Source organism: Symphodus melops (genome assembly GCF_947650265.1).
Source record: "Symphodus melops genome assembly, chromosome: 11".
Taxonomy (NCBI): domain Eukaryota; kingdom Metazoa; phylum Chordata; class Actinopteri; order Labriformes; family Labridae; genus Symphodus; species Symphodus melops.
The window spans coordinates 21,986,889-22,007,748 of record NC_136701.1 but is presented as its reverse complement, the minus strand read 5'-3'; the positions used below and the strand labels follow the sequence as shown (position 1 = coordinate 22,007,748).

Here is a 20,860-nt window from a genome sequence, read left to right as displayed (position 1 = left end):
ACTAGAAGCAAGCAATAAAGAAATGGGTGAAAACTTATGGCAGGCCTCTGACATCTGACCTATGGCAAACTTAACGTACAATTATAATGATTTTATAAATATATAATGTTTAATTTAATTTTCATTGTCAACCAAAGAACTTGAGTCTTAAAATGAGTCGAGCTATTGTATTGGTTTTAATTCGGTGACGTGACCACTCGTTCTTCAGAGCCAATAACAGCTCGACCTTAACAACAACGCGATTGGCTCTGGTGGTTGTCAATCACAGCATGTGGCGTAGATGATTTGCCAAGCGGGAGCAGGGTGATGAGTAGGGGGGGCGCAGCCATGCCAGAAATGGAAAGAGGATGAGGGGGAGGGAGAGAAGGGGAGGGAGGGGGAGGGGGGGGGGGGGTGACTGTGGAGGGGGGCGGAGGGAGTGCTTTACCGCAGTATCACTAGATTTCTGCACCACTCATCAAAACTCTGCGGCATGCAGACAAGAGGAGCCGGGGGGGAGGGCAGATACTAGGTCTGTGCTGAGTGCAGGAACGTCACCTCTTTTTGTCCACTTTGTTTTATTAGATAGACAACTGTAGAGTTGTTCTGTCATTACGTCTTAGTTTGAGCAGACCTGTTTAAATACCTCATATCCCTCTCAGCAGAGGCACAGCAGCTCGCTCTCTCTCTCTCTCTCTCTCTCTCTCGCTCTCTCTCTCTCCCTCTCCCTCTCCCTCTCTCTCTCTCTCTCTCTCTCTCCACTGTCTTGCTTGCTGTTCGGACCCGGCGTTTTCTGCTTTTTGGGCGCGTTAATTAGATAGTTTGGTGTCCAAACGTTTATGAGAAAATGGCAAAGGATGGAGAAAAAAGCGGGTGGAAAGAATTTATATGGAACCCGAGGACAAGGGAGTTTCTGGGCAGGACGGCGAGCAGCTGGGGTAAGTAGAGTCAAGCTATACAGCAATGCAGCAAACCTGTCCATTGCTCTCTAACAGGTTTCTTTTAAAGTCTACGAAGCCTGTACTGACATGCTTTTTTTCAGAGAGGAGATTGTGTGCAACTTCAACGTCAATATGAACCTGATAGAAGTTCTTAGGGTAACGTAATGCGATGACTGTCGCTGTCCAGCACTCGAGTGCTGAAATTTGAATGCGGCAACGCTCTTAGGGAAGGAAAGAACTCCTCTCTGCCTCCGTTTCTGTCTTTATTTATTAATTTATGGCACAGATTTTCCCTGCGCAATGCGTTCAACATAAGGGAGGAGGCATATGGTCTTATTCCTTACATTTGAATTAGCTATTACTGCAGCAATGCTGAGACAGGTTCCACTCTGTTGCACCATCAGCTCCTCTTTTTCGGAGGGTGCTGTAGCCAGCATTAATGTTAATTCCTCTGCAGAGAGAGACTTTTCATAGACAGACGTGTTACTGAATTTAAGCAGAAAAAATGATTGTAGCTTCTTCTAATGGGCGTTCAACATGATGTAATTCTTTTTCAGGGTTTTCCCCCGAGACTTTAAAGGGAAAGCAAAAAAAACAGCCTCTGTGAATACAAGTTATTATTACTATACTTTCCTCTTTTCTTTATTTCAACCAGCCTTTAACTGTTTAAATGATTCATGAAGTGATAGGGCGCATATGGCTCGGTTCTAATGACATTGGAACATTTTAATCTGGGTAAAGCCGAGGGCCAAATGCTATTTGTATCACCTCCAACCCCCGGCCCCTCCCAGTGAGTGTAACTCAGTGAGGGATTTAATCCTAATCTAATGTCTTCATTGGCTGCTGGGGAAGGTATCAATTCTCGGTGGGAGCCAGCACAGTAAACCACTTTCAGGAATTTAGACTTTTCTGAGCTTTCCATCGGTTGACAAGCCCTTAATGGAAACCTTGAAGTTTGGTCTCTTATTGTAGTTCTACTGAGCTGGATTGTACTCGGAGTGGTGATTATGTGTCATCAATGGACATTGTACTATTAGTGCAGGAATCATTGACTGCAGCTTCCTCTGCTACAATCCTCCCACAGTGTAAGACTTAATCCAGCTCAGTACGTCCCAGGTGCTCTGAGGTCTGCTGGCCTTTATAAGCTGTGCTCTCTTAGGCTTGTTAATTAGGCTATTTTTGTACTTTGCCACTACATGTAGCTACATGCTAAATTTGGCACATCATCTCAGCACTTCCTCATTCTCCCCATGACGCAAACCCAGAAGGCTCCATACTGTACCTCCACTTTCACTTCTTTGAATGGATGGCTTTGTTTATTTATAGTACAGACTTCCTGTTTCTATGCCAACTAATCCCCAGCATGCTCTCTCAGAGAAATCGAAGAAAAAGTTCCCAGTCTATTTAAAAGGCAAAAGGTTTTTCATGCTTAAAATAATGCAGAACCATGCAAATTCAGAGAGTTTGATCAGAGTCTCTTTGAGGATGGAAAAAAAGGACACTTCGTCATGTTTTCATGGCTGCTTTGAGAGATGCAATGCTATGGAAATAGCCTTAATAAAATAGAACAATCTTGCACATTTAGACGTTACATTGCCACCAGTTCAAGTCCAAGGACCGTGTTCGAACAGCTGGTTTTTCTGGACTCTTCGATGATCCTGCTCCTCTCACAGCAAAAAAAGAAAACTCTCAGGTTTTCTAACACAAGAATTAAGCAAACAAAGTGCCAAACAGGGACTGAACCCTGGGTTTCTGCATCATATGCACAAGTATATATTCTCTTTCTACTGCTTTCCACTTTTGCTCTATTTGATCACCCATTTACAAAGCAATTAATCGTCATTTCCTCTAATTAATTCTGAAAGTGAATAGACACCTTGCGCCTTTATTTCCAAAGAAAGAACCGGATACTGAACCCTCCCGCCCTGGCCTTTCTGTTCTTTTCTTTCAACTGCCGCCTGCAAACAAAAACCCGGCTGAAAGAGAAGACTTCACTGTCCATCATCGGCAGGGACTGAGAGGAGCAGACTGTAAACCTAACACCCTCCTTGCCAACGGGAAAGCCACCCTGCCTGTATATGCACGCGTGCACACACTCTCCCCTGGGTGGTGTCATGTTTGTTGCGAGCTCTAAACCCCCACTGGACGACAGAGAAAACCACTTAAACACTTTGTTTTGTCACATCTTATCACTCTCTCTTTCTCTGTAGTGCCTCCAGTGCAGCCCAAAGCCTGTAGAGCTGACTCTGTGTATTTTTAATGACTCAGCTTGGGTCTTTTCCATGCAACAGACGGGATGCTCTCTGCCGTCTTGCTCGGCCATTCATTCATTTACTTCAGCTTAGATTGCAAAGATTTAAGAAACACTTTTATGAATATGCAAACAGGCTTAAATTCATCAAGGTGCCTCTTTGTAATTGCCCCCCACTGAGCAGCTTCCCCTTGACATTTTGTTATGGATCCTGAAAGCCCGGCTGCATGTGGAAGCAGGTGCAGCTGCTGACACAGTGAAAGAACTCCACACTGGGGGGGCACAAGGCACAGGGTCAGGACATCCAACCACCTCCCTCCTCTCACCTCAGGTGTTGATTCTTAAACTGACAGACATGTCAGAGAAAATGTCTTTTTATTGACAGGAGTGCCTGACAAGGGACCAAACAGCTGCTCCCAAAGAATGGGACAACAGATCATTGGGGATCATTAGGTTGACAGACACTCTGTGTAGGTGCATATGGAGCAGCCGTGGCTGAGTGCTACATTATTTTCTTTTTATTAGACTTTTTCAGACACTATTACAAAAACAAGAGAATTATTCAATCTATAATGGTCAGATGCTTCACATGATGCAATTTTCATTTCAAGATTTCTTTTCGCTATAAATTCACCAACAGCTTCAAAAAGCTCGATCTTCTCAGAGCTGACGTTTCATCTTATTTCAATCGTAAATTTAAAATTTACTGGGTTGAAACCCCTGAATGTATACTCTGCTTACACTGTTAATGAATAAAGGCCAAGTCTATGATAGCCTATAATCTCCTGACCCTGTGGCCTGGTCTCCAGGGGGTCCTTGTCCTCCCTCCTACTGTGTCTCCCTCTGTTATCTTAACTCCCCCGCTGTGGACGGGGGGAAATGCTACAGTGAAATACAGCAGAGGGCAGCCATTGCAGCTGATTTATTTCACGCTGTTTCAGTTCACTGTCCTGTCTCGGTCAGCTCAGTGGTGATGAATAATCATTTTAGACCGTATTGTGCAATAATGGATATTTCCACAATCTAAATGATTGTTAATGAGTGAGAGGGCAGATGCTGCAGATGGAATGAAACACTTTAATTAGGATTAAACAGCCTCCTGTGAACATTTCTGACCACACACAGATGTAGCACAACATGTAGCATTTTGTCAAAGCCGATTCCACCGTTAACTCAAATGTCCGATTTTTCATATTTAAAAAGATATTGTCGATAACAGTAATGATAACAATGGTTTGCACTTACATACAGCTGGAGATGGTAGTCTACAAAACCCGTCTTTCACTGTAATGGAGTCATTAGAGCAATGAATCCTTTGAGACACACAAGTCTGCACACCGCAAAAGAAATAACCACAAATGCAACGTCTGCATAAAGTTAATGCTTCTTCTCAAGCAAGCAACATGCAAACATGTCATCTTGTATTTTAAACCACTTGGTTTAAAAAGTGGAGAGGGGAGCTGCTTGCAACATACATTTGGTTTAAGGGTGATATTCACTTTTTTTTAGTATTCTTTATTACTTTCTGTACCTCCTTTTTGTCCTTGTAATAAAACACGACAGATCGTTACTTATGTCCGTTTACTCTATTTCTCCTTGATATTGCGTGTCAAATAAAAGTTGTTTCTCTTCTTTCCGCAGGTCTTATTATTCTCTTCTATGTAGTTTTCTACATCTTCCTGGCTGGGCTGTTTGCGCTCACCATGTACGTCATGTTGCAGACGTTGGATGAGCACAAGCCAACCTGGCAGGACCGGCTCTCCACACCAGGTGCTGCAGCTAATGATACAAACTGCATCAACTCACTGGTCACAGTGTTTGCGATCTTGGCTTGACCCCTGCTGTCTCCCTCTGTCACTCACAGGAATGGTGATTAGACCAAAAGCAGACGAGGCCTTTGAGATTGTCTACAGCATCAAGGACACTGAGAGCTGGGACATGTACGCTCAGGCCCTGGACAAGTTCCTGTCACGTAAGTCTGGATTCTGTAGTGTGACTCAAAAAGCTCAGAGCGGATTATGTGACCATCCAGAATGAATTGTTTTTACCTAATAAGAGATAATTCCTTTACAGTGAGCGGGCAGGAGATTGCCTCGCATCATAAGCCTTTAAACACACAAAATAAGCCCCTCCCCTGCTCTGTCTCTCTCTCTCTCCCCACTTCCTCCTCTGCAGCCTACAACAACTCTGTGCAAGCCCAGAAAAACGACGACTGCACCCCGGACCAGTACTTTAGGCAGGAAGACAGCGGCGACGTGAAGAACAACCCAAAGCGCTCCTGTCAGTTCAACCGCACCATACTGGAGGACTGCTCTGGAATCAATGACCGTTACTATGGATACCAGGATGGCAAACCATGTATCATCATCAAGCTAAATCGGGTATGAAAGGGAAAAGGATGGTGTTGCTAGGAGACATGGAGTGACTGAGATAATAAAGTGGCTGGGAGAGAGGGAAAGAATACTGGTCCTAGTTGTTGCATTTATTTCACTTTATGACATATTTGGTGTGAGCTTTGAACAGGAGTTTACTTTCCTCCACATAAATTAAAGATGTTTAATCTTTAATCGAAAGGCTTGATGTTAAGTGATGTCTTTTATTCTCTACAGGTGATTGGGATGCTTCCATCAAACGACGGACAGCCTCCATTTGTCACCTGTGGTGCGAAGGTAACCCCAGCTTTGTCTGACACAATTAACGCTCTCACATAACAATCTGGATTTCAGCCCATTCCAAGCTTTTTGTGACTCACTCATGTCTGCAATATGCCACCCATTACTACGCTTCATTCTCTCTCTTTGTCTGTACTGCATGCGACCTCTGTCATTTACACCACCTGTCTGTGTTGCTTTTTCCATTGGCTAATTTGCCCTCTCACAGAGATACAAAGTTGGCAAAAATGAATGGGTAAGAACAGAGTAGAAGCTGTGTTTTTAGATTAGACGAGTTATAGATCCTAGCGTTATGTTTATGTCTATCACCGTGACAGAACCTACTAATAGATGAACACGTTAGGTTTAAAGGAAAGGAGATTATTGAGACTCAATTCTTTGTTTCCCTACCTTTCAGAGAGAAGACTCTGACAAAATTGGACAGTTGGTGTACTTCCCACCAAACGGCACTTTCAACCTCATGTACTACCCTTACTATGGCAAGAAAGCTCAGGTAAGATTGTGCTCATGAATGCTGTAACCAAGCAGCATCTCCAGACAGTTTATCGCCGACGTACCAGACGGAACGCGTCAGCGCCCTTTGTTTTTAAAACGTCTTTGGATCTGCTTTCTCCTCAGGTGAACTACTCCCAGCCATTGGTCGCTGTCAAGTTCCTCAACATTACCGCCAATCAAGAAGTCAACATCGAGTGTAGGATTGTCGCCAGCAACATTCCCATCGGAAGTGAAAGGGACAAGTATGCTGGGAGGGTGTCGTTCAAGCTGAGGATCAACACTAACCCAAACTAGTTTGACCTTCTTTTCCTTCTCCTGAAAACTACGTCTCCGTTCTCTTCAACATTGCACACACACAGAAAGCAATCTCAGTATTCACAGCCTTTGTAGGATTTGTTTACAAACCTCCACATTTTGGGAGGAAATAGTTCATCTTAGTCTTTGGATGAAGAGGAAATAAAAGGGTGCGAATGCTGGCATTATTTCTGTCTGTGAGCTTTGGGACAAATTCTTTTCTGTACATTAGTTTGAGGTGACGTCTATTTATACTGCATGACCAAACTAGGAGATGTAAAGGATGTGAACGTGTGTTTCCAGAGTTTGCGAGGATCAGCAACAGTACCACTTTAATGCTGCTCCCCCTCCTGCTGCCTCCTTACAGAGCCTCCCTCTATATATGAATATACACAAATTACAAATCAAAATGTGTATATCTACAGTATTTATACGGCATCATAACCTTATATCAGTATTTTGTTGCACTTAAAAGAATAATCCAACTGACTCGCGTATATCTCGGCGGATGGATGCAGAGATGAAGCCATGTTGCATGTGTGTATTGTCTTTAGTGTGCTATGAGGGCAGGAGGCCCCCGTGTCCCGCCTCTCGGCTCAGTGTGAGAAAACAGATCACTTGAAACCACTGACCACCAGGAGGGAACACACTGTAGTCGTGCAAAATCACCAAATGAAATAGTCATTCCCCCGAAAAAGAGAGTTTACAGGAGAGCTCGAAACCTCTTAAGAGTGTGTGCGTTTATGTGTGTGTGTGTGTGTGTGTGTGTGTGTGTGTGTGTGCTCCATTCATTCACAGGTCTCATTTCATACTGTAGGTCGGGAAGTTGCATGCAATGTGCAATATTCATTACGTGGCATACACTATGAATGCTTGAGTTTACCTTTTAGCTGAGGAAAAGTCAATTAAGTAAGAATAATTTTGGATCGTTTGATATTCAGTCGTTTCATTTGAGCTGGAGCAGCTTTTCAAAACAGAAGGGTTTCACTAAAAAAAAAACTAAAAAAACCCCTCAAAGGCACCCTCATTAAAAATTGAAATGCGTTCATGTTTTTTCATGGCATGCACGTTTAGATCTTTGAAACTTTGCTGGTTTCATCATCAAGCCTTGACTTCCTGATGAAGGCTGGATGCAGAAATGCACCAACGTTTGTAGGTCTTTAATGACCATGCCATGAAATTAACGGCGTTTTTCATTTTCTGTTTGACTGCATGCATCCCAAGAAGCACCTCAAATATTGATTATTATTTTTGCAGGCAGCACCTCTTTCTGTTTTATGATTTTCAGCTGACAGTTTAATTTGGTTGCTGTCAGGGTGGCGCCATGTGACGTTACAGTGCATCTGTCGTGTTTCATGGACGTCGTTCCTTTTATGATATCTTTAGAGATTTAATTAAAATCACATTAGGTTTGCAAAAAGCTTTTTTATGTCCTAAACAAAGGATCTAATCAAGTTCAGCTCCCAGATACAAAACGTATCTGAATATCAAAGAATATATTTTGCTGCACAACCAGCCATTCCATCAACCATTTGAGCCCTTAACAACAGCTATAAAACTTAAGTATTATTGTGTGCGTGTTTTGCATCTATTTCAAATGTATCAGAAATAGATGCCTTTGTCCTATTTTGTATTGAATTGCACTGGAAGTGTGATTTTCTTTCTTTTTTCTTTTCTTTTTTTTTGTGAATCTGAGTTGAATTAACTCATGTACAGTTTTTGAGAAGAGTGATGTAGACCGTTTTGGTTTGTTCTGTTTGTTTTCTTCAAACTCATCATCATACTTTAAAATATCAAAATGTAGTCTCCAGGTTCCTTTGAAGGTTAGTCTTAAAATATGTGAGTTGTTTGTGCATCAGAGTTTGGTTGTATAGGCCCAAACCTGAGATCCTTGACCACACAGAGACAGGTTGTTTTATGTTTGTTTTTTTATTGCTACAAGTTTCTCCATTGTTCAAAGGATCTGTCTGAAAGTCCAGACATCACGTCAGACATTTTCAGACTGAGTTTGGTGCTGACGCTGTTTACTGTTCACTCTGCAGTTCCAGTCCCACAGAAATGTAAGAGAAACACCTGCAAATATTGGCTGGAGGAAATCTGTGAAGTCACACTGTTTGGAGTCAGGCACGTTAATTTATCACAGCTACAAAATCATGTCTGTGAACCTGCAATGTCATCGCAACAAATGTGGCATCTGTTCACTCACATTACGACCTGGCTCGACTCCACTGATACATTTCTCTCTTTGCAATGTGTTCCTCAGTCTGCTTGCAGATATCCCACTCTGGTCTGAACGGGACTTTATTGCCTGATGCAGATTTGATAAAGAGAGACAGAAGGACTATTAGGTGTAATGTGATTAACTTATCTGTATCGGAGGAGTTATTCACAATGAATTGAGTGATCTAACAGCCATCAGAAGCTTTTTTTTCCCCCTTTGCTTTTTGAGACAGTCCATTGACCAGTTCACATGCATTTCTCCTCTGGCACTCCTGCAACACTTACTTAATTTCTCTGTAATCTCTTAATCTGCTCGGCTAATCCAGAGGAGGCACGCTGAACTTCTTTACCCCACTTTGTCGCTCCTCCTCCACTTCTTCTTCTTCGACTCAACGCGCTTGCTCCCAGTTTATGCTACTTTAACCATTTTAGAATAAATTGAAATCCATTCAAATCACAGCACATCAAATCAAACATGCCCTTCCATCATATATTCGGACATTCATGTTTTTACCCATGTGCATGTGAAGATTCGTTCTTCAACCAAAGATCTTCATCACAGTTTATGTCTTTTTACCAGGCGCAGATGTGAGTGAGGATCTCATGTGGGGATAGGAACCGGGTGGAGGGCTTACCACCTTGTGCTATTAGAAGGTCTCCTCTTATATATTAAGAATACGCACAAAAAGGAACATGTTTCACTGCAACTTAACAGTGCCTCCTGGTGGACAGACAGTGTTGTTCCCCAGTGTCACAGAATGTTTTTTCCTCATATCTCCATTTATCCGTTTTTATTTCTCTCTGATGACTTGGAGATTTTCTCAAAAAGCAATATATTTATTTATTTTTATTGTGTGGCTGTATGATGTATTTACTAGAAACAAAATCAGTGTGTCATCAAGAGCAAGGAAGAGTAAAGAAAGATTATCCAGATAGTGCATGAAGGCATTGTGCCGGTGCATTACTCTGGTGAGACAGTATAGACAAGTGGTGTTTTGTTTATAAAAAAAAAAGAGTATTTTTATTGCTATTTTATTGTAAAGAGGAGAGAATGTATAAGCTTGGATTGTATCTCATCATGGGAGCTGGTTGGTAGGTTTTCATCATTTAATTCCTTGAAATACCAAACGGTAACAGCTCGGCTGAAGACGTTTTTTTTTCTTTTCAATGTAGAACATTTTCATTGTCATAGTTTAAGTCCTTTTTACTTTCTTAAATGGAGCTTTTAAATGTTGCGGCGACGGCTCTCTGAACTCGGCTGCTTGTTTCACCAGACTGAAGTCATCAAAAAGAAACTGGATGCAACAAGTGGCGTCTTCAGAGGACTTTCAAATGCAAATCTATTCAGAACGTTTTCAGTCTAAAACTACAACAGGGCCAAACAGACATGTCAACGAGAGTCCATAAGTTGTGTCCAAATCAACAAATCATTTTAACCAAGACTCCCCAACTAACCCCTCTTGTCTTAAATCATACTATTGCCTAAGATTGTGGTGCACGGATAGTTCAAGAAAGAAATCAGTGAAATTTACTCTAACCCAAAAGGATGAAAACTCTATTCTGGATCTTTATTTTCGCTCTTACTGTATGTATATTTTTGCTCATGTTTACTGCAAACCAAGATAGAGAAATAAATAAATGTCATTTAAGGGAACTCAAGACTCACTCCTTTTTTGCCTCTTTAAAAGACGAGATGATTTCTTATTCATGGAGAGACACTTATATTGATGTCAAAAAGCAGTCATGCTAATGTGGATTTTTTTTCTAGGAATCCAAAAGGAGTCAAATGTAGCCTTGCCTTTGAGGAGACAGAAAAAGAAGCCAGTCGGTGTCAAAAGTAGCATCAAGTGGATGTAATCTAATGTAATCCCATTCACCATAATCCTCGTAGGCTGCAGTGCCATTGGACGGGAGCGTTATCCTGTGCACACACTGTGGCGTGTAGTAACAAGTGAGATGTGGATACAGAGAAAAAGAGACTTCATGTGACGTTTTTTTTGATGTGAGAAGAAAACTAGTGCTAACCTCCATCGCTTTATTTTCACACCAGTATCAAGAGGGTGTGTGTGTGTGTGTGTGTGTGTGTGGGTGGTGGAAATACCAGCAGCACCACGTCATCCTCGTTGACACACCACAGGTCAAAGGTCCAGTGCAACACACAGAGCAGGTGAACGTAATAAAAATGCACCGAGGCTCAGGTTGAGATGGCTGATGAGTCGTTTTAACACATGCTGCCTCCAACAGTTTGACAAGATTACAGGCGAAGTGTACTTCCGCTTTCTGACCTTCAGACCAGTGTCCTGTCTCCAGGCTCTGTCCTTATCTCTTCTTTCCTTACTGTCTCCACCTCAGAAAAAAGAGAGAGCGAAGGGCAAGGAGGGAGAGAAAGCCTGGATTATGTGGCATTAGAGGTATTTGTGGGTTTAAAATAGTCTAATCAAGAGTATGGCCAGTGTCCTATTCTTACATATACTACTCTCTCTGTTACGCCCACTAAAATAATTAAAATCCTGACTTTCCTGCAATCCTACAATATTTTTCAGAAAAAGGATTTTGCCCTCAATAAAATAGGCCCAAACATGAAAGATAAATATGACAGACAGATATTTGGAGGGGATAAACCCTCTGTTAATTTAAAAGGTCTTTAAGGTAAAAGCCTCAACAAAATGATTTATCCACGCTTATATAAGAAGAGTATTTAAGTCTGTCTGATATTAGATAGCAATACACAACCACTGATGTGGCATTTAAATGTCAGACTTGTCACATAACTGGACCAAACTACGTCAGACAAAACAGACAACGGCATTTCCTCCTCCTCGTTTATATTTGATCATTCAGAACATGGTACAAAAACTTTCAGTGTAAAACTGATAAATTCAATCAGTCAGTGTGAAGCACATGTCGATTTCATTTCAGTGTAATACGTCTTTGATCAGGATTGATTGGACCCAGGTTTTAAGGCTAACAGGCATCTTGACCTAGCCAGTTATGAGGTAGCATACTAAATCAAATCAGATATAAAGGGAACAGCAAAATGTGAACCTTAGACAAATAACCACACTAAAAACATAAACTGTACCAATCTAAAGCAATCAACTCTTTAAAGCTTCTGTGAGGAGTATCCAGTGTGTGTGCACTTTGGTGCCCCCTGTGGACAAAGAAGGAGGATAAACTTTTTGCTGATTTTGTCCTGTACTTCTGGAAAATCGTTTTTTTTTTTCTTAACAAAAAAACTCATCCTGCTGCCTTTGAACAATCAAACCTCATCACTGAATGTGAATGTTTGCTGTGGAAAAATGAAAACAGAAGGCAGCCAGTCACTACATACCTACACTTTACATGTGCACATTCACACAGTGTATTTATATCTTTTTAAAGGTTTACTTAAGGCTTTAGTTTGGAGATTGGACAGTGGACAGAGTCCAGGGTGGGAATTAACGCGCAGGAAAAAGGAGCCACAGGTCAGAGTTGAACACGACGTACCCAACATAGTGTACATTTCTAGTCTTATTTCATTACCACACTTTTTTTCTTGTTATATTCAAGTGATGTATATGTTATGTTTTTATCTTTTTCCTTTCTTAAACTGATTCATGTCCTTTATTTTGAGCCGTTGTAACAACCACATTTCCCCGAATAGGGGGAAAATAAAAGTTTATTATATATTATCGTAATCAATCAATCTTCTTTTGTATAGCACCAATTCATAGTGCATTTTATATTAAGACACTTTCCAAAAAGAGCAGGTGCAGACCGCAGTCTTAATTATAATATTTACAAAGAGCCAACATGAATCCACCTCGTGCACATCACTAAGCAACATTTAGCAAAGTTACAGTGGATTGATGCCGTGCTCTTACTCTGCTCCTTCGGGTCACAAGCATTAAAAATAAATACAGAAATTATCCATCTTTTCAATGATGGCGTTGTTTGCTTTTGTAGGTTAACAGAGGCTTTAACAATCATTTCAGTGTGTTTCAAAACCAGCTAAAAAAAACTCCTCACAGCAGCTTTAACTGTCTCCCCTGTGAGCCGGTCTCAAGGACATCACAAGCGACACACATGTTTCTTTGAGTGCTTTCATGATTCTGTGCCCACCAGCTTAAATAATTCACAGCCTGTGTTTGAACAGTGTAAATGCTCTATCAGCTGCCTTTCATATACTTCGAATCAACATGTGGTCTCATCTAAATGAATGAGGAATGTTAATAGGAAAAAAAAAACATTCAGTATAAGTTGATTGTTAACAGCACTTTGGTCAGGTGGAAAATATGGCACATGTAAACTTCATTTAGAAAAAGCAGTTCCATTCATCTTTCAATGAGAAGTTTTTGTGTTTATGTATGAAACCCTGGAAACAACCAGGACCGACAGTCCCCTTTTTTTATGGCAAGTCCAGCATGCCATTTTCCTCCAGTGCTTTCTGTGTCCTGTCATAAATCACTCCTATAGCTTGAACCACTCTGCTGAGCAGCAGGCCAAACTCCTCCTGGTTCTGCACACACACCAGCCTGTAGAAGAAGCCTCGCTCAGGTAAGGCTATGAACGCCAGCTCTGCGGCCCTGCGCACAAACCAGGTGTGGTGGTTGGCGAGGGTGTTCTGGTAGGCCTCGCGACACAGCTCCGAGGGGCTCCTGAGCCGGCCGGTCACCGGCGTCTCCGCCAGCTTCTCCAGGAAGAGCTTCAGCCAGAGCAGAGCACGGTGCAGACGCAGGAGAGTCCGGCACCCAGAGTCCGTTTGTTGGTTGAAGTCCACCTGGCCTTGGCTCAGCTCTGCCAAGATCATGGAGCGCACCGAGTAGTAGGCACCAGTGTACTGTGAGGCCTCTGGGTCATTTGTCCCAGCTTCTGTGTTCACAGAGTTGATTGAGTTTCCGTCCGGGCCCAGCTCTGCTTCGGGGCTCTCTTCAGCCAGCACAGCCAGCTGCCGGATTATAGAAGTCTTAGTTTCTATCTCTTTGGATATAAGTCCAACCATTGGGCCGAGGGCTTCCATAAACCTAGAGGAGCAGGTAAGTAAGGTAAGACATCTATCTTACATAAATCACCAGGAGCTTTAGATCACCATCATACAACTTAGAGATTTACAATAATAGAGTACAATACACTATTTAAAAAAATCACATAAGGTATATTTAAAATATGATGACCCAAACATATTTCCCCAACAACTGTCTAAACAAGAAGTCTATGAAAGGGTGGGCATAGATAGTATGGGCAGAACATTACATAGGATTGAGGCCTGAACGCTCCATCGTCATGTGTTTAAGGCACACGTGAGGAACTCACAGAAACATAAGCATGTTTGTCTAAAGTGGATCAGAGATGAATTCAGGATTAAAGTGCAGCCTTGTTCTCACCACTGTCTCTGTGGTCTCTCTATTTGCTCCGCCTGCTGTGCATGTCAGGGGGGAGATTTAGAGGTGCATTGAGAGCAGGCACTGGCAGGCACACTCTGGACAGCATGTGGTGAGGAGTGGTTTTCTGTCCACATTAATCTCTTCTTGTTAAAACAAACAGGGTTCCCAGAGATGTTATAGATTGTTTGGGTTGGTTTTACTTTTTATTTAATGTTTTAGTTTCGGGATAGAGACAGACTAATGGTCGACCCATTTTTAACATTTTGTTTGTTAGGTTAGTTGGGGTTTTTTTCTATGTTGTTCAGAGGGAAGGTGCTGAATGTCACAGTCCACATCATGGCTGGCCCAACATCTTCCTATCTTTTGTTAATTTTAGTCGGGTCTTCATTCCAATTGTCTTCATTTATATTCTATATTTGAATCTGTTTGGGGTACATTTATTTAAAATACAGATTGCGGCTCAATCATTTAAACGTTTTAGTGTCATTTCTTTCATTATGTTGCCGCTCCTCTTTCACCCTCTTTTGTTAGGGAGGCTGCAAGTTGCAACAAGGTCAAATATTTTGAAGTCTGATTGTGAAGCTTTTTGTTATTTGTAAAGGTGAGAAATTTAAACTTGATCCTGTACGTAGCAGGGAGCCAGTGAAGATCTCCGCCTGGAAGAAATATGAAAACATTTGTTTAACCTGGAAAATAGTCTTGCAGAAGCTTGCTGCTGTTACTGTAGGTTTTTAAGAGCGGACATGCTGAGTATTGAGAAGAGTGCTCAGTTGAGTTCAAGGCTTGCATAAGCATAATAGGTTCAGTAGTTGAAGCTATTGATGTCAGTTTAGTAATATTTCCAAAGCGATAAAAACAACATAATGTTCCTAGCTGCTAAAAATTAAGTAGTTTTTACTCCTCAGCCATTTTCGCTTATGTAGTGGGGTGGGAGGGTTAAAGGTCATAAAGTAAAAAAGCACACTATGAATGTCAGTCTGATATTAACAACTTATCCACGATGGTGGAAGAAGCAGTTTTTGCCTGTATGTCAGTTCGGGGTATAACTGAAAAGAGTAAGAAGCAGCTTCAATACATGCACGAAGATCCTACCGGCCCACCCGCTTTCTGCAATTTTTCCGATTACCTGCAGCATTCACACATCGGCTCATCTTGACATCTTGCGGGAATTTTACTAGGAGGCTAACTGGAAAAAGTCACAATAAAGTAATCGTGAAAAATTCAGCTGTCTGCTCTAACACATGCAGCCCACTTAAAACATTTTATGAAATTTTAATGAGCCTTGTGGGACTCTACAAGACAATGGAGACATAACAAACTTACATTTCCCACACTTTCACACTTCTGCCATTTGACCTGATGAAAGCCAATCTGATGTGATTTATATGCCCACCCAATTATGTAGTAAAACATTACAGGATAAATCATATCAGAGTATTTGTTATGCCATTATGTCGTAAATTACTTCATTCTTTCCAGCAGCCGTATTATCAGAGTACTCCTGTGTTATCTGATGATATTACCTCACAAGTTCATCCCAGCTGGAAAGATACGGCTGCAGAAGCACGTCAGAGGTGTCTGCCGGAGCGGCCAGCAGGTGGGAGAGCAGCAGTGACACCTGGAAGGTCTGACCAGGGCACCCCTCAAGGACCTGTGGGCCCTCCGCTCCCTCTGCCACACTGCTGTTATACAGCTGGTGGAGCTGCCGGTGGGGGATGGGAAGTGCGTGAGTGAGTGAGGGGGCGATTGTGGACAAAGAAAGGGAGAATGCGGAAGTGATTCACTACATTCAAATTGGCCATCTGCTTCACGAGATCAGCCTTCAGGAGGAAATGTAATAAAGTAGCATTACTGCTGTCTCATTTGTTTGTGCTCTTACCTTATTTACTTGATTATAACCTTTGAAACAGGAATCCCAGTGATAATCCAAACCTCCATCTGAGCAAAACATCAAGAATGAAACAAGGGAAATGTTAGTATGTGTTTGCCTTCTGACACAATGACAACATTTTTCAGATAATCTTGCAACTTTAACTCATAATTTGATTCAATCACAAAGACATTTAGTGCATTAAGGGTGCATTTAGCACATTGAAATTAAAAATTGATACATATTGTATCAATTATTAACAATTATGTCTCATTAAGGCTCACAATTTCTGGACATTAAACATGCAATAGCTGTATTCCTGGCTACTCAGGGGAAACAGGAAGAGGTTGTTCATATCACCCTGTGAAGCCTAATTTGGTGAACTTGTTACTAAATGGTTGTTTCTCACACATCAAGGAATTACTGAGCAACAATATGTGCTCTGGAGTTTTTTCTATGATCAACAGGGTGAATTTTAGTGCTATATTCTCTCTTTTTTTAGCTTCCTTTTGAGTCACTGTCAGCCTGGGCACAAATCTATAGCGTTTTAGCTGCTAATTGCTCATAAAGACTCACAGGCTATTCTACCTTGTGTCTGCTATGAAGTACTGAGCAGGTACTGTATTTTTAAAGAGCTCTTTGCTCTTAAAAGCTTCCTGGTGCTGCAGAAAAACACACAGCTATCAAGGAGTCAACAATATAGCAATGCAAGATAGCCAGCAAGCTAAACATGCTAGCCTATAAAACTGTTGAGCTTCAGATGATCGTTTTCTGGAGGTCCATCATTGTACATATAGGTGTGTTAACGCCAAATTGTATTTTAATTTATAGCGTGCCTTCTTTAGTATTGGCTCAAAGCTGTCATGTGAAATGTATCATCCTTAGAAAACTGATTATGAGGCGGCTGACTATCACACGTTGTTGATTAACTCCACATTGAGCTAATTTCAGCCTGTGGCAGAGGAAGCTCAGGAATGTGACTGTCATGTGCACATGGTGCTGGCATCAATTATGAGCCATACCTTAATATTGCCAAAAGGCCAAAAATACTACACACACCATATGTATAATTAAAAGAAAAATATATTTTCAACAAAAGTGTTTTTCATGTTTTTTAAACAATGTAAGGGTGATAGGCAAATTCAAATTCTTCAATTGAGAAAAACTGTGAAAAAGGTTGTGAGTTTTTAAATTTTCGCAGAATTCTTTGCTTCAGTCAAATGTAGGCCTGAAGACATCTTAATGAAATCAAACTGTATTCTGGGCCCACATGACATGCGTCCAAATAAAAGCCACAAAAGCTGCAGGTGAGACCCTCCACAAATCTGCCCTGTAACTGTGGCACCCATTCAGAAAACTGCTGATCATTAACAGGAATAACTAAAAGGATAAACTGGATGACCCAGGATGACTCCCATGAACTGTTGTCCTGTATGTTTTATTTTGACCGAGTTACCCACATCTCCAACTTCTATTTAAACTCAAGAGCCTAAGAAGCAGCTGCAGGAAAGGGTTGACGGGGACATCCTGATGGTGTTGCCAAAAACATCAAGAGGGATGTGAAAAGTGCCATGTACAAACTACAAGCCATATTTAAATCTCTCCTATCTGAGTCACTTTGAGGATCCATTGCTGGTTCTTAATGCTTTCATCACAAAACTCTTCAGCTCAGTTGCTTCCTTTTATTCGCTTGTCTCTTCTAATTTAATTCAAGCTATTGAAAAACAGAACACAGCCATGTTTGAGGATAGTCATACTGTTTAAAAGACAAATAAAAGACACGTATTGATAACATTTAGTTGACTTTTTTGGACCCGAAAATGAAAGGATGATTTTACCTACGGTCTAGCCCAAGCAAAAATATAAATGATACAATAAAATAGTCAACAACATGTATGAAAATATCCTCTGATAACTAAAAAAAAAAAAAAGCTTAAATTGAGAGCTAAAAGTCCGTCATTTCAAATTTCAATAATATGTCAAATCCCACAAAATATGTCTGCCATGTTGTTAAGCATGAAAAGTAGGGATGTGTGACCACCATGCTGGATCCTACAGCCACCACACCATGTGACACATTCCTCATCTGGAGCTTGTGCCTTTCAAACAAGAAAGGGATTGTATGGATTAATAGTACAACGGGGTAACACACACACCCATATGCGCGCACACACACACACACACACACACACACACACACACACACACACATATAGGTAGAGAGATACTCACGCAGCCACAGGGAACCGAGGAAGAGCAGCAGGACTAAGATAGCAGCAGCAGCCTTGCTCTTCACACCCATACTGAAGTCCAGTTTTAGGGTTTTTCAGTCCTCTCTGTTCCTTCTCTTTGTCTCTATCTTTTCATTCCTCTGAGTCTCACATGTGTCCTTTTCCCCCTGGCACAAGCTGTCACCACAATTAGTGTGTACCGGACCCCTGCCTCTGACCCCCCCCAGTCCACCCTCTCATGCTCTTCTTGAATGAAAAGTTCTCCTAACCATGCTGCGTTGAAGCCCCTCTGCTAATGTTTAACTTAACTGCTCCCTTGCCTCATTCCTCTATAACAACTCTGCCGGTTGCTCCTCTTCCTTCTTTCACTTTCTTTGATTCACGTCTTGCCTCTCTCCTGCCTTTGTGTCTCTGATGTAGAAGCTGCCTGTCTCCTATTATGTTGCTCAATCTGAGGGTCCAGAGATCAACCGAGAGAAGCTACCGGCTGATAAAGCAGAGCCAGCGCAGCTTGTCCGCCAGTAACCCCCTTCCTCTAGATTCATCTTCCAGATATGCGCTGTATTCCTGGTCACTTGGAGTAAACACTTGCTCCTTTTCCTCTCCTCCCACTACCAACACCCTCCCTCCTCCCTTTTCCCTTCCCACCCTCTATAACTCATTCACACACACACACCATTAGGAGCCACACCACGACCACCACACATAGCAGCAGAGCGCACACACATTTCTGAAAGCATGTTGCCTTTCATGGGAGTATAGCAAGAAAGACTCTCCCAGAGTAAACCTTTTTTATTGACTCAACAATCCTTTAGGATGTCTAAACAGGGAGTGATTTTTGTCAATGAATAACAAGGCTTAACCTACATTTTCCTTGCACGAAAGAAAGAAAAAAAATGCCTTGTCACGCAAAAAAACTCCAACATTTCTTGGTTTATTTCTTCTGTCAACTAATCTTTAACAAAAAATGGATTCAGAAAAATTTACCCACAAATACTTGTGGATTATTTCATGATTTTCTGTTATTATCTGGGTTTAAAGTCTAAGACGCGTCAGTAAAAAATGAGCTACACATGCAGGGTGTTCCCATGATTATCACTATCAGGGGGGTACTCACTGATTGGTCCCTATCACCGGGTTTGCTGATGCTGCTGCTGAAGAGGGGGGAGGTGAACAGACATTGAACTCCACACTCAAGCCGAAACCACATGTATGCTTGTGAAGAGGGGGACTGAACAATGGTATTTTGCAGCAGTGGAGCGGGAAACTAGTGAAAGCAGGCCCAGCAATGATTTCGCTGGGAGGGGCCGGTCATGGGGCTTTAAGTCTGTGTACTGAATGGATGATCCCGGCTGAAACAGGCAGCAACTGACAAGAGGAGAGACTCAATCCCTGAGAAACCATGTGACCCATCCAGACGACTTGAACTGATTGACTCCACACAGCTGCTAATGTTAAGATATATAGTTCATAACAATGCAGGTTTGTCTGTGGTAAAATAAAAAGCAGCTGCTACATATTTTGTCTGGTAGATTGACGCTTGGTATGCATTGACTCTATAAGAGTATGTTTATGTATGGAGGTTCAGTAGAGCAGGAAAGAGGTATTTTGTCACTGTCAGATACCCCCACACTAGATGTGCAATCAGGAGAGTGAAAACATTGAGCCAGCGTGCCGGGATTAGAACCAGAAATCAGTGAAGCTGCTTGTTCAGATCTTTTTTGGTTTCTTGAAGTTTCAGTTTTAGATGAACACACATCTAAAGAGCGGAGAGTTCACGTGTTCAAGAGCAAATAAAAGAAGTGACATGATTGTCAAGTGAAGTCAATGCATAAAAGAAACAAAACACAAGAGTCACAGCAGCTGTGAGAATATAGTGACATAAAAAAACAATCTCCTGTGTTGGACTCCTTGTAGCTTGTAGGCTGAGATAGCATCTTGTTCTCAATCTTTGTATCATCAAAAAGCATTCAAAACAACATTTAAAAGCATTGACAGAGGCTCACAGTGTGAGACTGAATGAGTTCAAATAGATTCATAGTTTAATTGAGGATATTGACTAAAGCGGAGGGGTTGGACACATTGTTGATATGGCAATATATTGTAATTCTGAATCTTGGGATACCAAAAAAGATGTGGGAGTCTGAAGATAGACAGGGAGAGAGATGAGGTTATACATGCACCAAATAGTATCAGGACTGGGAGTCGACCAGTCTGACAAGGACTCCGGTCATTTCAGCTAAACCAGCGGCCCGCTCTTAACACATTTAGTTCACTGTGTTACTACTTCATTACTCCAAATTGTTTATATGCCAACAGAGAATGTCAGACAGCGGAAAACAAAATGATAGGAAGTTATACTGAATCCAGGTTTGAGGTAATAAATACATGAACCCTGCACTTTACTTTAAAAGGCTCATTTTATATTCCTCAATACTTCAGATCATCGCATTTTAATACTATTGCAGAATTGCTGTATCATTAGAATATGGTATCGTGGGCCATATAGGAGTTATCTGTGATTGTGTGACCCCGTCTCATGAG

General features: G+C 41.6%; 2 protein-coding genes across 2 annotated transcripts; one reads left to right on the top strand and one right to left on the bottom strand.

Moving 5' to 3' along the window:
• The first annotated feature begins 447 nt into the window (after nucleotides 1–447).
• On the top strand, nucleotides 448–10,506 carry atp1b2b (ATPase Na+/K+ transporting subunit beta 2b). The gene is made up of 7 exons (XM_079356432.1): nucleotides 448–917; nucleotides 4,813–4,941; nucleotides 5,036–5,143; nucleotides 5,347–5,552; nucleotides 5,781–5,840; nucleotides 6,241–6,336; nucleotides 6,462–10,506. Exons 1-7 carry the CDS (start codon nucleotides 827–829, stop codon nucleotides 6,630–6,632), a joined length of 861 nt encoding a protein of 286 aa, XP_079212558.1. The 5' UTR covers nucleotides 448–826; the 3' UTR covers nucleotides 6,633–10,506.
• On the bottom strand, nucleotides 8,573–18,839 carry gltpd2b (glycolipid transfer protein domain containing 2b). The gene is made up of 4 exons (XM_079356431.1): nucleotides 18,318–18,839; nucleotides 16,095–16,153; nucleotides 15,739–15,917; nucleotides 8,573–13,855 (listed from the first exon to the last, which is right to left on the bottom strand). Exons 1-4 carry the CDS (start codon nucleotides 18,385–18,387, stop codon nucleotides 13,240–13,242), a joined length of 924 nt encoding a protein of 307 aa, XP_079212557.1. The 5' UTR covers nucleotides 18,388–18,839; the 3' UTR covers nucleotides 8,573–13,239.
• Nucleotides 18,840–20,860: the final 2,021 nt, after the last annotated feature.

What these genes read in the sequence shown, in the direction of transcription:
- atp1b2b (XM_079356432.1), top strand. Translation starts at nt 827, where the DNA reads ATGGCAAAGGATGGAGAAAAAAGCGGGTGGAAAGAATTTATATGGAAC. An exon ending in CAGGACGGCGAGCAGCTGGG is followed by an intron (nt 918 to 4,812) that starts GTAAGTAGAGTC and finishes TTCTTTCCGCAG; the next exon opens with GTCTTATTATTCTCTTCTAT. An exon ending in TTGTCACCTGTGGTGCGAAG is followed by an intron (nt 5,841 to 6,240) that starts GTAACCCCAGCT and finishes CCTACCTTTCAG; the next exon opens with AGAGAAGACTCTGACAAAAT.
- gltpd2b (XM_079356431.1), bottom strand. Translation starts at nt 18,387, where the DNA reads ATGGGTGTGAAGAGCAAGGCTGCTGCTGCTATCTTAGTCCTGCTGCTC. An exon ending in CCTCGGTTCCCTGTGGCTGC is followed by an intron (nt 16,154 to 18,317) that starts GTGAGTATCTCT and finishes TGTTTTGCTCAG; the next exon opens with ATGGAGGTTTGGATTATCAC. An exon ending in GTTATAATCAAGTAAATAAG is followed by an intron (nt 15,918 to 16,094) that starts GTAAGAGCACAA and finishes CCCCACCGGCAG; the next exon opens with CTCCACCAGCTGTATAACAG.